The sequence below is a fragment of the Poecilia formosa genome, unplaced genomic scaffold, assembly GCF_000485575.1.
Source record: "Poecilia formosa unplaced genomic scaffold, Poecilia_formosa-5.1.2 Scaffold176, whole genome shotgun sequence".
NCBI lineage: Eukaryota > Metazoa > Chordata > Actinopteri > Cyprinodontiformes > Poeciliidae > Poecilia > Poecilia formosa.
In genome coordinates this window covers 230,079-245,308 of record NW_006800115.1, presented here as the reverse complement: position 1 = coordinate 245,308, position 15,230 = coordinate 230,079, and the positions used below count along the sequence as shown (strand labels likewise).

The 15,230-nt window shown below is 38.1% G+C and overlaps 1 protein-coding gene across 4 annotated transcripts in view; it reads right to left on the bottom strand.

The window, feature by feature from the left end:
• Window positions 1-7,100: 7,100 nt before the first annotated feature.
• The window catches only part of hdac5 (histone deacetylase 5), a 93,048-nt gene continuing 84,918 nt past the window's right edge, over window positions 7,101-15,230 (bottom strand). For all 4 annotated transcript variants that reach the window (XM_007565474.2, XM_016678237.1, XM_007565465.2 and 1 more), the window contains one exon: window positions 7,101-12,482. In XM_007565474.2, coding sequence (XP_007565536.1) covers window positions 12,443-12,482 — 40 coding nt within the window. In that variant the 3' untranslated portion in view covers window positions 7,101-12,442. The remainder of the gene's footprint in view (window positions 12,483-15,230) is intronic.

Here is a 15,230-nt window from a genome sequence, read left to right as displayed (position 1 = left end):
TTGTTAAATACTTAATGAAACATATTTACCGTGTTTGATGTTTGTTGTAAATGACGTATACTCACAAAGAACAAGATCATCAGTTTGTTGTTTATTGAACGTTCAGAAACTACAGCGGCTGTGATGAGCCACAGCAAAGGTAAAACAACCTGAACAGGTGATCAACTCTAAACCACTCGCACCTTTTTACTCTTTATCATTTAAGCACACCCGTTGCCATGGCAACTGCCTGCGCTCCACAAACCGACCTGAGGTTACGTTAAAAACATAACATTTAGTCCGTTACGATATTATGTTTGCAGGTTTGATTTATTTTTGCGATCATTAAAAAGCCTCTCATGAACACAGCGGTGGTTGATTAGTTCATTTTAAACTCATGTTCTGCTAGTTATTTTGGTAATGGAACCGAAACGCACAGAATTGCGCAACACCTTGTTGAAACAATAATTACTGAGATTATTATTGTTGTTGGGTCATTAATTTGAACACATTTTATAAATGTTGTTGTTGTTCTTTAATAAAGTTATGAACGTTTTGATAAGCCAGTCAGAGGAGGACCTGCTGGTCTCAGCGTCCTGGCGGCGTTCAGTTTGTCTCCTAATGCCGAGATCGACTCAAAACCTTCCTCTATCGACATATCGCCCCCCTGCTCTAGCAAAGCAGGAAGAGTTCAGAAACAATATGAAATGGGGAAAAAAAGTTATTTATTAACTGATTAAGCCGCTATGATACCTGATAAATTGTTCTTGAAAAACTAATCAGTCACGGCTGCACAGTGAACCCAATGATTCTTTACAGCAGACAGCCGCTCCCCTCTCTTGCAGGTACTGCGTACCCCCACTAAATCTTTTAGGGGTACGCAGTACCTGAACGTACCCCACTACTTTCACCCCTGGAAGAGAGTCAATGCTACAGATGTCAGGGGGAAGAGCAGGCTCTTTTCTCCATGGTGCTGAGACGGACAAGAGGTTCGCTGAGGTGGATTGCCTTGAATGTAAACAACAGGATTTTAAATTGATTTCTGAATGTAACAGGAAGCCAGCGAAGTTGTAAAATTGGAGCGATGTGGTGAAATGAGGCCATTTTGGTAATAATGCGAGTAGCAGAGTTTTGAACCAGTTTGAGTTTACGGATAAATTTATGAGGCAGAACGATAAGGAGAGAATTATAGTAATCAATTCAAGAAATGACCAGACTGGATGGAGCGAGCAGGGAAAGTGGTGGACGAATTACAGAGGTGGAAGTGCGCAGACCGGATAAAATGTCAAGGCAGACTTCCCTTTGTACGTCAAAGAAATTTTGTCATAATGTTGGTCTGTATGGCAGCGATGGCTGGAGCAATTCTTGCTCTTCAACTGACATTTTTCTTGAGAAAAATAATTCAACTTAGTCTGATACCCAGAAAGGGTTTTGCTGACTGTGCTTGTCTTGTGGCCAGAAGAGGAGCAGCTCACAGAGGCTGCAGACCTCCACACGGCCGTCCCGAGATCAACTCCCATCCTCAGTTCCCTTGCTGGATGTTTCTTCCCCCTTTCTCTCTGACTACGGTTGTATGAGGGCCTCTAATGCTAAAAATACAAACTACAAAAAGACAGGTTTAGGGTTAGTTTCTGTGAAAATAATTCACCAGAATTATTTTTGACAGAATGGCAGCTAATTTTTACAGCTAATATGGGCTGATGCTGATACTGTATCACATATATCACTGGGCTAAATCTTTAAAAAGATTGTCAACTCCTGCGAAGTTTTATCTGAAGCCCCACCATGTTTTTGATTGGATATTTTAGAAATAAATGTCATTAATGTCCTGTCCATGTAAAAGAAGTCATTAAATTATGATTATGATTATGATTAAGAAAAGGTTGATTGACAGCAATAAGACCCTCCTCCTGACTCTGGTTATTTTTGACTAGGAATTATGATTCTTCATAATTTTGCCTTAGATAACAAAACAAATCTGCTGGCATGTCATTTCTTGAATAGTGTGAGTATTATTAGTAGTTGCAATGTTAACCTTTTTTTTTCAGTAATTGTATATTACGAGATGCATAGTGTTCTAACAAGAACCCATGCGGGTGCAATTAAATTACCATCATTTGGTTAGACAAATATAGTGTTTATATACAGTACCTAAATTTGTTTTAATATAATAAGTATTTAAATATTTTATAAGCATAAGAATCTCTAACATGAACAAATGTATTGGCTCAGACACTGTCTGACATGTTTAACAACCCAAAACTGCACTGCCTGGTTTTTGCCTTCTAATGCAATTTCCCTTGATTCTCATCTCTCTGCGGTGCTCTGTCTAGGATTTGTCCCATTGTACTTGATTTCTCAGAATTTCATCCTTGCCAATTAGCGAACAGAAGGAGGATTTGTAAACCCTCTCATATATTCCTGTCCTATCCATCAGAGGGTGGAATGAGTTTCCACCTCAATTATGTGACAAGAATGAATGTAACAGAGTGGTGTGGCTACAAAAATAACAATAGCTGAAAAAAAATATTTGTGAGACAAAATATGGTAGATATTTGATTTTGTGTCATCTGAAGTAATTAATATTGTATTTTTTTAACACATTTACATAATCATTGGTTATTCAGTGAAATAATTAAGTTCAATTAATTTCAAATATTGTCTCAATTATATATACTTTGCTCTAGATTTAAAAGGAAAATTCCTTCATCAAAGTTTATAAAGTTATGCATACTGCATAAATGGACTTTAAGTTTTTGTCTCAGCACATAAAATTAAGTATTTTACCTTTGGATGTTTTCACATCCACACCACACCTTAAGACAAGATGACTTCATAGTCCTATTATGTTTTACTTGAGTTAGTCTCTAGTGGCTAAACAGTGAGAAAACCAGTTACTGTAGTTCTTATAAGATGTTCCCCTGCCTATTGTTTTCTAAGAAGCTACAGCAGAAGAAAAGAAATTTGATTGAAGTCATAGCATTCCATTCATGCTTGACACTATGAGTCCTTGTCTCAACTACATATCCTGGTTTGAGAAAGAGCATTATATATCATATCATATCATATCATATCATATCATATCATATCATATCATGTCACTGAATGTTTAACCTGGAAAATTATAGTTTAATATGTGACTATTTTTGCAGGTAAGCTTAACTGAACTGTGCAACATAAAGGTGCAAATTTAAAATAAGAATTGCAACATTGTTAAAAAAAAAAAAGACTTGAAAGGTCTTGAAATTCCAGGTTTCAGACTTGGGCTTGACTCAACTTTTGCCTGTCTTGACTTCAGACGTAACTTGACTGTCTTTACTTGACACTTGACTCGGGACTTGAGGATAAAGACTTGAGACTTATTCAGACTTGCAAAGCACTGACTTTGTCCCAGCTCTGCTAATATTACTTAAAACCTACGTAGGGATGCTGGAGGTTGTGGATTATTGCTCAGCTTTTAACTCCATCAACTCCTGACAAGTTGACAGAGCGGCTAGAATCCCTGGTACTAGGAGCAGGACTGTGATCGGGACTTTTTAACCAACAGACCCCAGCATGTCCAAAACGACTCTCTTACCTTATCCGCAGTGACACTCAGCACAGGTATGGTGTGCTGAGTACAAGACTCAGGCTGTTTCCTCAGCCCCATCCTTTACTTCCTGTTTACGTATGACTTCAAAGCTACCCAGAAACAGTAATGACTTGTCCAAATATGTGGATGACAAAACTATTATCTGCGACAGCAAAGAGGGAGCCTATAAAGAAAAGGTTCAAAAGCTAATAATATGGTAAACTAATAGTGAAGGGAAAATGACCTCATCCTGAACACCAAGAAGACAAAGGAGATCATCTTGACTTCAGGATAAAGAGGACAATGCATCCCAGGCTGAGCATGGATGGTGAGCAAGTGGAGCTTCAGATGAGAGGATCTCACCTGGAGCTTCAACACCAAATAACTTACTTTAAAAAAAATCCAACAAAGACTCATTTTTTCTGAGAACTTTCAGGCAGTGTGGTCTGTCTAAGGAGTTGATAACCAGATTGTCACTGGCTTAATGCTGTACAGTGTAGGTACTCCATACTGCTGTACAGCAGCAGACAGGAAGAGCAGTTGCCAAAAAACAACACAGTAGATCATCAAATCCCATTTGCCCAGAATTAAATACATCTACTCAGCTCACCGGTGGGCCTTTGTAAAAACCCTTTTCACCCTTTTCTCCTTCCTACAGTAACTTTTACAAAACATATTTTTACTGTCAGAACTGGAAAACAATGCGATGACTTAGGAATGGAAAAGTGGTATGTTTATATAAGTTATACTTCATCATACTCCTTTTCAGACTCATAGTCACAAATTAGTGGTGTGTTTCTATGTAATTGATTATGTACTTCATAGAAAAGTGTTTTATTTTACACTTGTCGGTGAAAAGTTTGTCTGAAATAAAGTATCATCATCATCATCATCATCACATATTTGACAAAGTTGCCACCATGTCATGACAGTGTAATATGAGACAATCTATAAAAATAAAGCTCTTCCACCTCTTCCCTGAGCTGCTATAGCCATCTGAAAAACTGCACCGCTCCTAGTCAAAAATAACCAGTCAGGAGGAGGGTCTTATTGCTGTCAATCAACCTTTTCTTAATGCTAATGGCAGAGAAACAACTTAATGTTCCAGGAAAACTGTTTACCTGCTGTCATTGGTGGGGATGCTAACTAGTCTGAGCATTCATGGCAGGTTCTGTTGGGGTGAAGCAGTTGTATCATAGCAGAGAGACAGGGATGGGGGGGTGAAGAGAAGGGGTGTGAGCAGCAACTATATGAGGTGATTGACAGATCTAAGACCCTCCTCCTGGCTCTGATTGGTTGTTTCTGACAGAGTAGTGTATTAGTTCAGATGATAGCAGGTCGCAGGGAGATCGCAGAGGAGCTCAATTTTTTTTCACAGATTGTCTGTCTTAACACTGTCAGGACATAGTGATACTTCTAACAAATAGGTGATTTTTTATTTCCATACTGCAGCTTTAAGTAGAGTGCAGGAGACAGTCATGCTGAAGATCCTGAAGGACTATTAAAAATTTAAGACAGAACTGACTGTACATTTATTGCCTTTTAAAATTATGAATTAATATATTTGCTTTTAACCATTTCTTTTTATTTAACTGTAAACTTTTATACTTTGATTGATTTTGCACTTTTTTGTGGCAATTTTATTAAAATGAAAGCAATACAATTTCACTATATTGCCTCCAGCATACAATGACAATAAAGTTCTCTGTCTATCTGTCTAGCCAGATGGATGTGTGTGGTTTACATCTTTTCATGTGGTCTAATAGCTAACTATCTTCCTATAAAATTCTCCATCTATCAGACTGTATGCAAGGACCCCAGCGCCACTGACATGCAAGTTACCCGACTGTTCAGTCCCTGTACATCAGAGGAGCAGCTGTAGAGATGGTCTCCAGTTACAGGTACAAAGGGGAAGCATATTTCCAGCAACCTCACCTGGAGTGCCAACATGTCACATCTGGTCAGGAAGACCCGCCAGCGTCTCTACTTCCTCAGAAAGCTGCAGAGAGCTGGTCTTGGTAACTCAGTTCTGAGGAGCTTCTATCGTTGTGTGGTGGAGAGCGTTCTCTGCACCTGCATCACCATGTGGCACGGCAGCTGCACTGCTGCTGAGAGGACGGCTCTGCAGAGGGTTTGTGGACTGTAGGGAGCAGCCTTCCCTCCACCATGGACCTCTACACACTGTGATGCACATCATGAAAGACTTTACATCAGAATCAGCCTTTGGCTTTATTCACCTCTCTTTCCATGAAGACTTCTTGCAGCTAACCCTGCACTTCTCAGGTAAATAGTAAAGGTTATCAATAAATCAATGGAATGATTTGAGTGAGGAGCAGTTTTGGTGTCTGCATGGTTGGAAATATTGTATATTTTGTGTTTTCCCCTTCAAAAAATAGTTTTTTGGGGGCTTTTTTGGTTTGTTTAGGACAAAAAGCCAAGTTTATCTGTATAGCAGCAACAATGCAGTTCAAGGAGCTTTACATAACAAAATAGGCAGAAAACCATAGAAAAGATTTTAAAAATGAGAAACTTCATACCTCTGGGTTGATCTGAAGTTTTTGAAAAGATTTAATGCAGTGATGGAAACGAAAATAATTATTTTTATTGCACTTTTATAAGATGTGCTATTTTAGGTCACAAATGTAAAAAGAGTTCAGTTTTTGTTTTTTTAACTCTCTTTACCCCAAAAATAATGCATAGGAATCAATATTGTTACGTTTTGACCTGGTCAAAGTTGAAACACCTGCATCAGAATCATTCCATTTTGCTATTTATTTTTGAAACATTTTGTGTATTTTGGGTTTCAAAAATTATGATTTTTTCAAACAAAACAGGCAGAAAACATAAAATATTTTGACAATATGAAAAACCCTATATCTGTGGATAGATCTGAGCCAATTAACAGTTATTTTTTGCAATAGTTTTATAAAGTGTACCATTTTGGGGCAGTGTATTCCCAAGGTTAACGCTTGGGGCTCAACATAGCTGCACCTCCTGATCCTGGATGTGAAACGGAGAAAGTTTCACAAAGATTTTCTTCATCTTTGTGGAGATGAACTGATGATGCTATGTTAAGCCTGGCTTCATCTCTGATCCTGCATTGTGTAATCCTGCTTTTGTGAAACAGCCCTCTGGTCTTTTCCACCTGGTCAGTCAGTAATCTCAGGGTATGGTCACTTCTGAATTTGAAGAAAGCAAGAAAAAAATCTGATTTTAAAAAAATAAACTTTCCCTAATTTAGCTAACAAAAATCATCCTAGCTATGTGAAACAGAATATTTAGTCTGATTTATTGTGAGATGATGGGGGTAATGTTTTAAATACATTTTTACCCAGTCAAATTCAAATCAAATTTATTATCATCCTTATTCAACATTTTCAAATGAACTCCAAAAATAAATACATAAAATTCTAGACAATTACATGCAGGGACACATTTAAAAATATGGCAGGGGATCAAATAATTAATTCCACCACTGTAACTTTAGCTGACAAAAAACAATTTGAACTAAAGCGCTTCCATCACAGCAGATGTAAACACAGACAGCAGCAACGGTCCGTGAATTGCTTTATTGAGTTTCCAGACAAACTTAACAAGCCCACTTTAAAATATTAATAAAAAAAAAAAAGAAAGATCATCACAACAGTACAGTGAGTGTTTTAAAAACAAAAGGGCTTCGTTAAAATGTCAGCAAGCCCCTAAATTTAAACTGAGTGTGAAGAATCGCAATAGTTACTTTCCCTTTTTTAAAGATCTTGCAACATAATCCTTCATCAGGACAAGGAGCAAAAATAGGTTGAAACTTCAAAAAGTAGCATTTATCAATATTTGTCACAGTAACAGATTGCTTGAGTAGCATGTATTGCACATGTGTACACAAATATGAACTTTATTTACATGTGAGTCAGAGAGAACTAGACAGGACTGTTGCCAACAGCAATCTGCAAAAGAAAAATGAAATCATGGATGGAGATAATTCAGGAATGTGTTTGTGATAAGTTCCAACAACAGCAACAACAAAAATAAATGCTGTCTTCTGAAAACTCTTCCGTGGTAAACCTGAAGAAAGAAAGCAAACAGAGAATGTCTTCCTCCCCAGAAACTGGGAGAGAAGAGGCAGAGAATGAAGCTCCCTACCCAAAGCCCGGGCATCCAAAGTAACCCCCCCAACACGGGCTTCACAGGACACAACAGCTACACCACAGGCTCAAACTTGAAGAAATATACAGGATCAATTGAAGTAGCAAAAGAGTCAGTGTGTATAGCAACATTAAAGCTGCGAAACATCTTCACAACATTAAACACTTCTTTCAGTCGATCCGCTTTTTCTCTGCATTCTGTTTGTCAGAAAGAAATGTGAGCTGAGAGACAACATGTGCGTAGACAATGTGTGGCAACCATCACCACATTTAGGTTTAGTGGAGTTTTGGTATCAGTGAACTAATATCATAATACACTATTAAGTTAAAACAATAAATACATGTGAAAAGTGTTGGTTTCCATTTGCAACGGTTCATAGAAATGTCTCAGGTTGTGGTGACAGCACACCTGGAAATGATGTATTTTAAAACTTTTACACTGCAGTTTCCTAAACAGCCATAAAGTGTAAGCAAATTCTCAGGAAATGTCACATTTGGCATATAAAAGCTTTTGACTTCAGGAGACATGGGAGGGCTCAACACAACGTGGTGATAATTGCTGCTTGCTCATCCACATCACTGTTAAAGGAATAGCTTGTAACTTTTGAAGTGAGGTTTTGTGAAGTTATCAGTGACACTTCTCTTACCTGGGCTGGCCAGAGGTCACAGCGAGGTTGTAGAAACTTGAAGGACATCTTTACCCAGACAGACACTTCAAAACCACTCAAACTGAAAATGTTTCCATCTGTTGGACACAATGCTGGGTATGTGCTCTTTTAATAGAGATCAGAAAGCTTGTTCCTGTCTTCTAGTTGTCATAGCTGAGGCTGCCAGCTACATCAGTCAGTCAAAGTCTGCTAAGAATGATATCAAGCTCTGGATTTTGTGTCATTTGTGCAGAGAGATCAAATATGTTCCAGTCCTTTTCCAGGTCTTATACAGAAATGATCCCGCTCAAACAGCTGGCTGCCTCTGCCAATAGCACTCTGCGCCGTCAAATGGATGTTTTTTGACTGAGCTAACAGTTTAACTTGGTAATATATACTGTATAGGGTGATTTCTCAGTGGGAAAAGCAGTCGCCTTGCAATAGGGAAGTTGTGAGTTTAAGTTAATCTTCCTTCCCCATCACATGTCAGTTTTTCACAAATGGATGATTATTAGTATTTGAGTATTTTAAGTTGTTGAATTGCAATAATTTGCTGCAACAATGCTCCATCTGACTGTTAGCCTTCTACACTCTTAATTGTGTTTGAGGTCTCAATCTGCTGCCTCTCATCAATCAACTGTAAAGTTCACAAACGAAAGGTTAACTTTGCTTTTGAGCTGCCAATGGGATTAAGAATGATTATCAAAACCTTTCAGTTGTTTGGGAACTTTCTAGGCAGATGTGCTACATGCAGCCTCAGAGACTGTTGTTCATTTGTCAAAGCAACAAACTCAACTAAAGTCTTCAATATCTAAATATCTACAAAAGAGTAAATATTGATATTGCTAAATGGATGTTACCCAAAGGTAGAAGTGTCTATTGCAGCATGCCTAGTTAAGTGACTTCATGTGAGCTTCTCTATGTCTCTATATAATGTTTTTACAGCACTGCTTAATGGATAGGTCCAGCTCTAAGGTTTTTTAACTTCAGGAGATGATGGGGTTTGTCAGTTTATGAAGTTACTCATTTCAAGCTACAAACAAGAACTGGTATGTTTAAATAATAGTTTGATCCAAGGAAGGACATGTTTAGTAGTTAGCATGTAACCAACATGCTAACTACTAAAGTTAGCATGTTGAAGGTCAACGTTCAACACAATGTTGACCTTCTTTTTGACCTGAAATAAGTAATAATGGTTTGTCATGATTATTTTAACATCATCTGGCAGCTGAGCCACTCGTACATGTGCAAAACACACTGAATGAGGCACAAACTCAAATTAAGGTTTTTAGAAAGTTAACATGTTTCCAAACTATTCTGATAGTTTAAAGTCCTTTTAATGAGAGGCCAGTGAAAGTGGCAGAGAAATCAGTTTGTTTGTGGTACAGTGTACCACAGTCTCTAATCCTTCTTTAGAGGCTGTGGTTTGTAAGAAGACAAATACACTGTTCCCCCTGCTTACAACAAAGACATATTCAGCTGTTTAAAATCATTTCTGCTCTCATGAGGAAGTTGTGTGGAAACTAGCACCACCACCACTGCTCTTTTCTGAATGTGTACAGTCAAGCTGTGAGGCTGATGAAAACTCTGTCTCTGAGCAGAGATTCTGCACGAAGATGGACAAAAATTCGTCCAAAATGTCCCAGTAGCTAGCCAGGCTGGCATGGCATGTCAAGAGCATTCAAGTTAATGCTGTCTTGAAACTGCACCTACTCCTGAAGAATATTACTGAAGCAACCCATTGCAGACTGGTTACATGAGCAGATTAACCAGATGATATCAACTTGTTATGCTTGTGTTATTCTATAATCAAACAACAAAAGCTGTTTAACTTGATCTCATTCCCTTTCAAAAAGGGAATGAGATCAAGTTAAACATTTTTGTTCAATCGTTTTCTGTAGTTATCATAACAGCGATACTGTGGTATTTTTACTCAAACTGGTTACATGATAGCTCATGTAGAATGGAGCAGTATAGACGTTACAGCTGAAGCCATAGTACCAGTCTGGGGTCCAAGTCAATACAGTATTTGGAACAATTTTATTATTTAAAGTAATTAATTAATGAAAAACGTCTTGAGAAATCTTTACAAACAAGAATGTTAAAAACCAAAGTAACCTGCTGACTATGGATTGGTGCCCTAACTGTTTTTTCACCTACTTCTGCCTTCACATAAGGAATAAGCTAAAATGGTCGCTATCAAACTCTGCATTCTTTATCTTTTGTATTATTGGTGACCCTTTTCACAAAAGCTGTTTCACTATACTTGCAAAGCTTGTGTGAAGTTTTATACATGCACTAACGAATGAAGACATTAATGAGGATGTGTGTTCTACTTTAAAAGGACTAACTGCTTGTAAGAAGTTTATTGACACAAACCCTACTTTAAAGGACACATTAGTTTTCTGTCCATTGTGGGGAGGAAGTCTGAACATTGCTACCATCCGTTTGTTCCCTCATTTATGCAACATGTCTGGGAGTTAGGAACATTCTGTGAAGATCTGTTGGAATACAAAGCCACAGTCACTGGACCCACCTACTAAGCCAGTCATGACCTTTGATTTGAACACCTCCTGTGTGTAGATGCTGCTGCCTGCCTGAGGAGGGCAGTACAGAGCAGTGGTCCTGCCAGAGGAACCTGAGCGCAACATTCTCCTCCAAAGAGATTCAACATCCTATCATCTCTTGGCATCTGTAAACAAACAAACAAGCAGGCTGCGGTGACAGCAGGTGCCATCAAGCCGTGCACCAACTTTCTGTCAAATAGCCAAACTTTTAAAACACCAGATCCTCAAATAGAGTATATTCGTAAATCTTATCTGATTGAATAAAACACAGTTTACACATTATTTTTGCTTGTCATACAAAAAGAGAAATTATTCTGTAATTTATACATACATGTATGTACAGATATGTAAAAACAAACCAAACTACAGATGCTGTGATGTTGCTATGCGCAACTGAATGGTGGACAGTATTTACAGCAAAAGGAAAATATTACACTCAAAATGAAAAGTAAAGAAAGGGTGGTAATTGTGGTATTTTAAAAAGTGCCACAATATAAAATTCTTTTTGGAGGATAGAAAGGGGTGGGACTCAGGTCACATGACTCAACAGAAACAACAAAGTGAGCTTTAAGGGCTGCAGTATAATGTCTAGTTTTGTAGAAGATGAACTGATCCTGAGATTGTTTCCTCAGTATCATTATATTACATTAACTTCAATAATAACACTCAGATGAGCTTTTTGACAAACATTTCCACTGGTACAACTCTTAGGAAACACCAAATAAGTATTTTGGGAATACCTGGAAAGATTACAGCTTATGAGCTCTTCTGATCCCCTCTGCCCATCTTTGTCACAAAAAAAAAGAAAAACTAAGGCATTCAGATGATGAAACAAATATACACTGATCAACTGAAACAACAGCAGTGTATGTGCGCTATCTGGCCGGTTCTTCAGTCCTCTGTGGGCTGCTTGGTTGGCTGAGGTGCACTGGCAGTGATGTGTGGATTCTGATTGAATAGTTTGTGTTAGACAGAAAAAAGGCACCTAGAGTTCTTGCTCTCCCGCTCCTTGTAAAACGGGTTACCCTTCCAACAAGCGACTACTCGTTTTCTCTGACAGACACAAGAAGACAAGTCGTCAGCTTGTTGTCGGACATTTTGACCAGATAAAAGTTTTTTATTTCCACAGTAAAAGTCCCTCAGTGGAATCAGAGGAGTAGGTAGGAAATATAAAAGAAGAACGACTGGACAAGGTTCAGCGATGCTGTATACAGGTAGTGTACAGAAATTGCAACCTTGCTGACGCTCCTCGTCTTTGGTTTCCATGAAGATGCGAACAAGTCGTCTGCGAATCCTTGGATGGATGAACCAGAAGAAAAGAGAGGCGCCCCTGTTTTGTACAGGACTTGCCTTTTCCTGCCTTACTTCGATGTTCTCAGCCAATCTGAGACCTCCGCAACAATTCAGTTCCACACTGCGTATGCGTATATGTGTGTGTGTTGGTGTACATACACACTCTGTGGAGGAGCAGGAACAGGAGGACAAGAAGGTGCTAGAAGGAGGTGAAGGTGTTTTTGGGTGCTTTAGGTCAGTTCCTCTTTACAACACAGGCTCTTCCTCCATTGGCTCCTCTGTAGACCTGTAGAAAGTTAAGCAGTCAATCACATAATGACATCACATCTTATGGAGATATTCTGTGACAGAAGAACACACAGGAGACATTGTTTTAGATTTTGTACTGTTTTTATAATATTCTGCTCCCTTTACTCTGACACCCCTAAGTCAAAATTAATACAACCAATGTCTTTTGAAAATTACCTACTGACTACTTGTAAATATAGTCCAGCTGTATAATCCAGCAATTTAACCTCAGTATAAATACAGCTGCTAAGAAGGCAGTGAACATATCAGTTAATAATTTCATGAACAAAATAAACAGAGGCGTTTAAAAGTATCTTTCAATGAAGACAAAGGCACAAGTCCTGGACTTGTATATTGTTTGAACATGAGTGTGCTGAAGTGTGTGGTCATCTAGTAAAGGTGTTGTTTCTCTATTGCCTTCACCATTTGAAATGCAACTACAGCTAAACTCTTCCTTATGTCAAGACTCTGAGGAAAGTTGACCTTTTATCCACAGGTTTATTGAATCCAAGGAAGTGTGAAACTAAAACACAAAAAAAGGGGATACATCACTTTTACAGTCTTTTTATAAACATGTACCGGTACATATAAGTTTAGTGTAACTAAATTAAATACTGTCCCAAATTAATTAGCAAAGTTGTGCAAACTTACAATAAGCATTCAAAAATATTTGACATCTACCTCAACAAGCAGAAATTATATAAAAATAATGATGCACAACAATACATTAAACACAACATACCTACAATGCTTCATCAGGGCAAAGATGTATGCAGATGGGAGTGGACAGACGGAACACATGGGTGATGTGAATCTAACTCTCAGCCTGGCTTCCTGGTCGAAGCCACATGACTGAGAGGTGCTGGACTGCACCTCTCAAAGGAAACGCCTCCTCACATAGACACATCCCCAACAACACAGTTTCAGTAACTGAGGATCCAGAGTTAGAAGCTAAATAACCATTTGAGACATTGAAAGACCAAATAGAAACCATTTGCAGCCTAACTGACAATGAACCAATCTCACACTGTTTGATGTATTTTGAACTGAAATATAATTCCTGGATAGTTTGAGTTGGCATGCTTAATGGTTCAAATGTCACAAAATGCCACAATCCTTGTCTGTGGGATGGGACAATAAATCAATAAAAAATATATATTGCAATACACACGTGACCAATACCAATAGATATTATGTCTGACAGAATATTCAAAATATAGAATTCACTAAACTCCAATCCAGAACTCACAGCATTCTGGGGGATGTAAGCCAAGGAAAGGCTTTAGCTGTTCAACCTCTCAGGGCCCAGTAAGCCCTGCAAGGAGAGTGGCATCAACTAACTCACTCACTCTGTGATTACCTAGTAACAACTTGTTGGGAACCTGCACAGCAATTTAAGGTTTTGACACCGTGCCTCATAGCTGAGTGAAAGCTGTGGATAAAACAGGAAGGTCACACACCAGTTTGGCAGTATTTAAGATACTTAAAACAAAAAAACTAATTAGTTTTTTTGTTTTAAATCTATATGTTTTTTGCCATATTGTCCAGCACTGTGGAGGATCAAAGCTGACATAATTGCTTATTCTTGTCCTTACATATGCATTTTTGTCAAGACATATTGTCGAGAAAAAGTCGAGCTCAGCCCACTTCCCCATGCTGGAGATTTTAGTTTAATAATAACAATAAATAAAGTTATCTTTAAAACTGATTATGCAGGTGACATCAAGACCCAACAGTAGAGTCAGACGGTAATAAAATTAATCTGGTTGTGTGTGTTGTTATTGTGTCCTGCAATTCTTTAATTCTACTTTTTTCTATTTAATCATAAAAAAACATAATCAGACAGAAAGAGAGTCATGGAACAGGAAGAGCAGGCTTCCTGAAGAAAGAGGAAGTTTCCAGCCTGCAGTGAATAAAAATAGTTCAGACTGCTCATTCTGAGCATTAAAGGTTTAAAGAATAAAATCTAAACATTTTGAGTAATTGGATAAAACCCAGAGTAAAATACTTGAATTAATAACGATAACTTATGATTAAACCAATAATTAATATTGGTTTAACCGGTGGTTGATGTTGGTTTGATTATAAGAATATTTACACTCACTCTTACACTTGTGGAAATACTTACAGGTGAAACAAGTAACTTTAACATGGTATCAAATAATTAGAATAATTGATTATTCTTGGTTTCTTTCTTGGGGAAATGTCTGTAATAACTCACATCATGATTATAATAAGAGTAACTAATAAGTAATGGTTATTATAAAATTATAAATGAATGCTAAATCAGAGAAACTAAAAGGTTATAAATGTGATTTTGACATTGAACTGGAAATGGTGTAAAATGTGTAACTGTAATCAAAGGTCACTGATGTTGTGTTGGATGTAGATGGTAGGTGAGAAGTCAGGGGAAAGGAAAGAGGAACTGATAGGAGGACCAAGGCCTTATTGCTGAACTTCAACTTTCCTAAGAGAAGGTTAGACACAAGAGGACTGTTGAGCAACCCTGGGTCATTAGAACAGACATCATGTCTCCAAGACGGTGATGGATATGAGATCATCGGTCCAAGCAGTCAGCCAATGAAACAGGCACAGCAACAAAGCTAGCCAATGCAAATGCACCAAAAGGGTGGATAAACCCTTTATAAGGTGAGTGCAAAAGAGGAGTCTTTGGTTGGATCCTTCAGGCAGCTTCGAGCCAAGATCGAGATGGACAAAGAACTCTGCAGCTGAAGAAGAGCCGGAG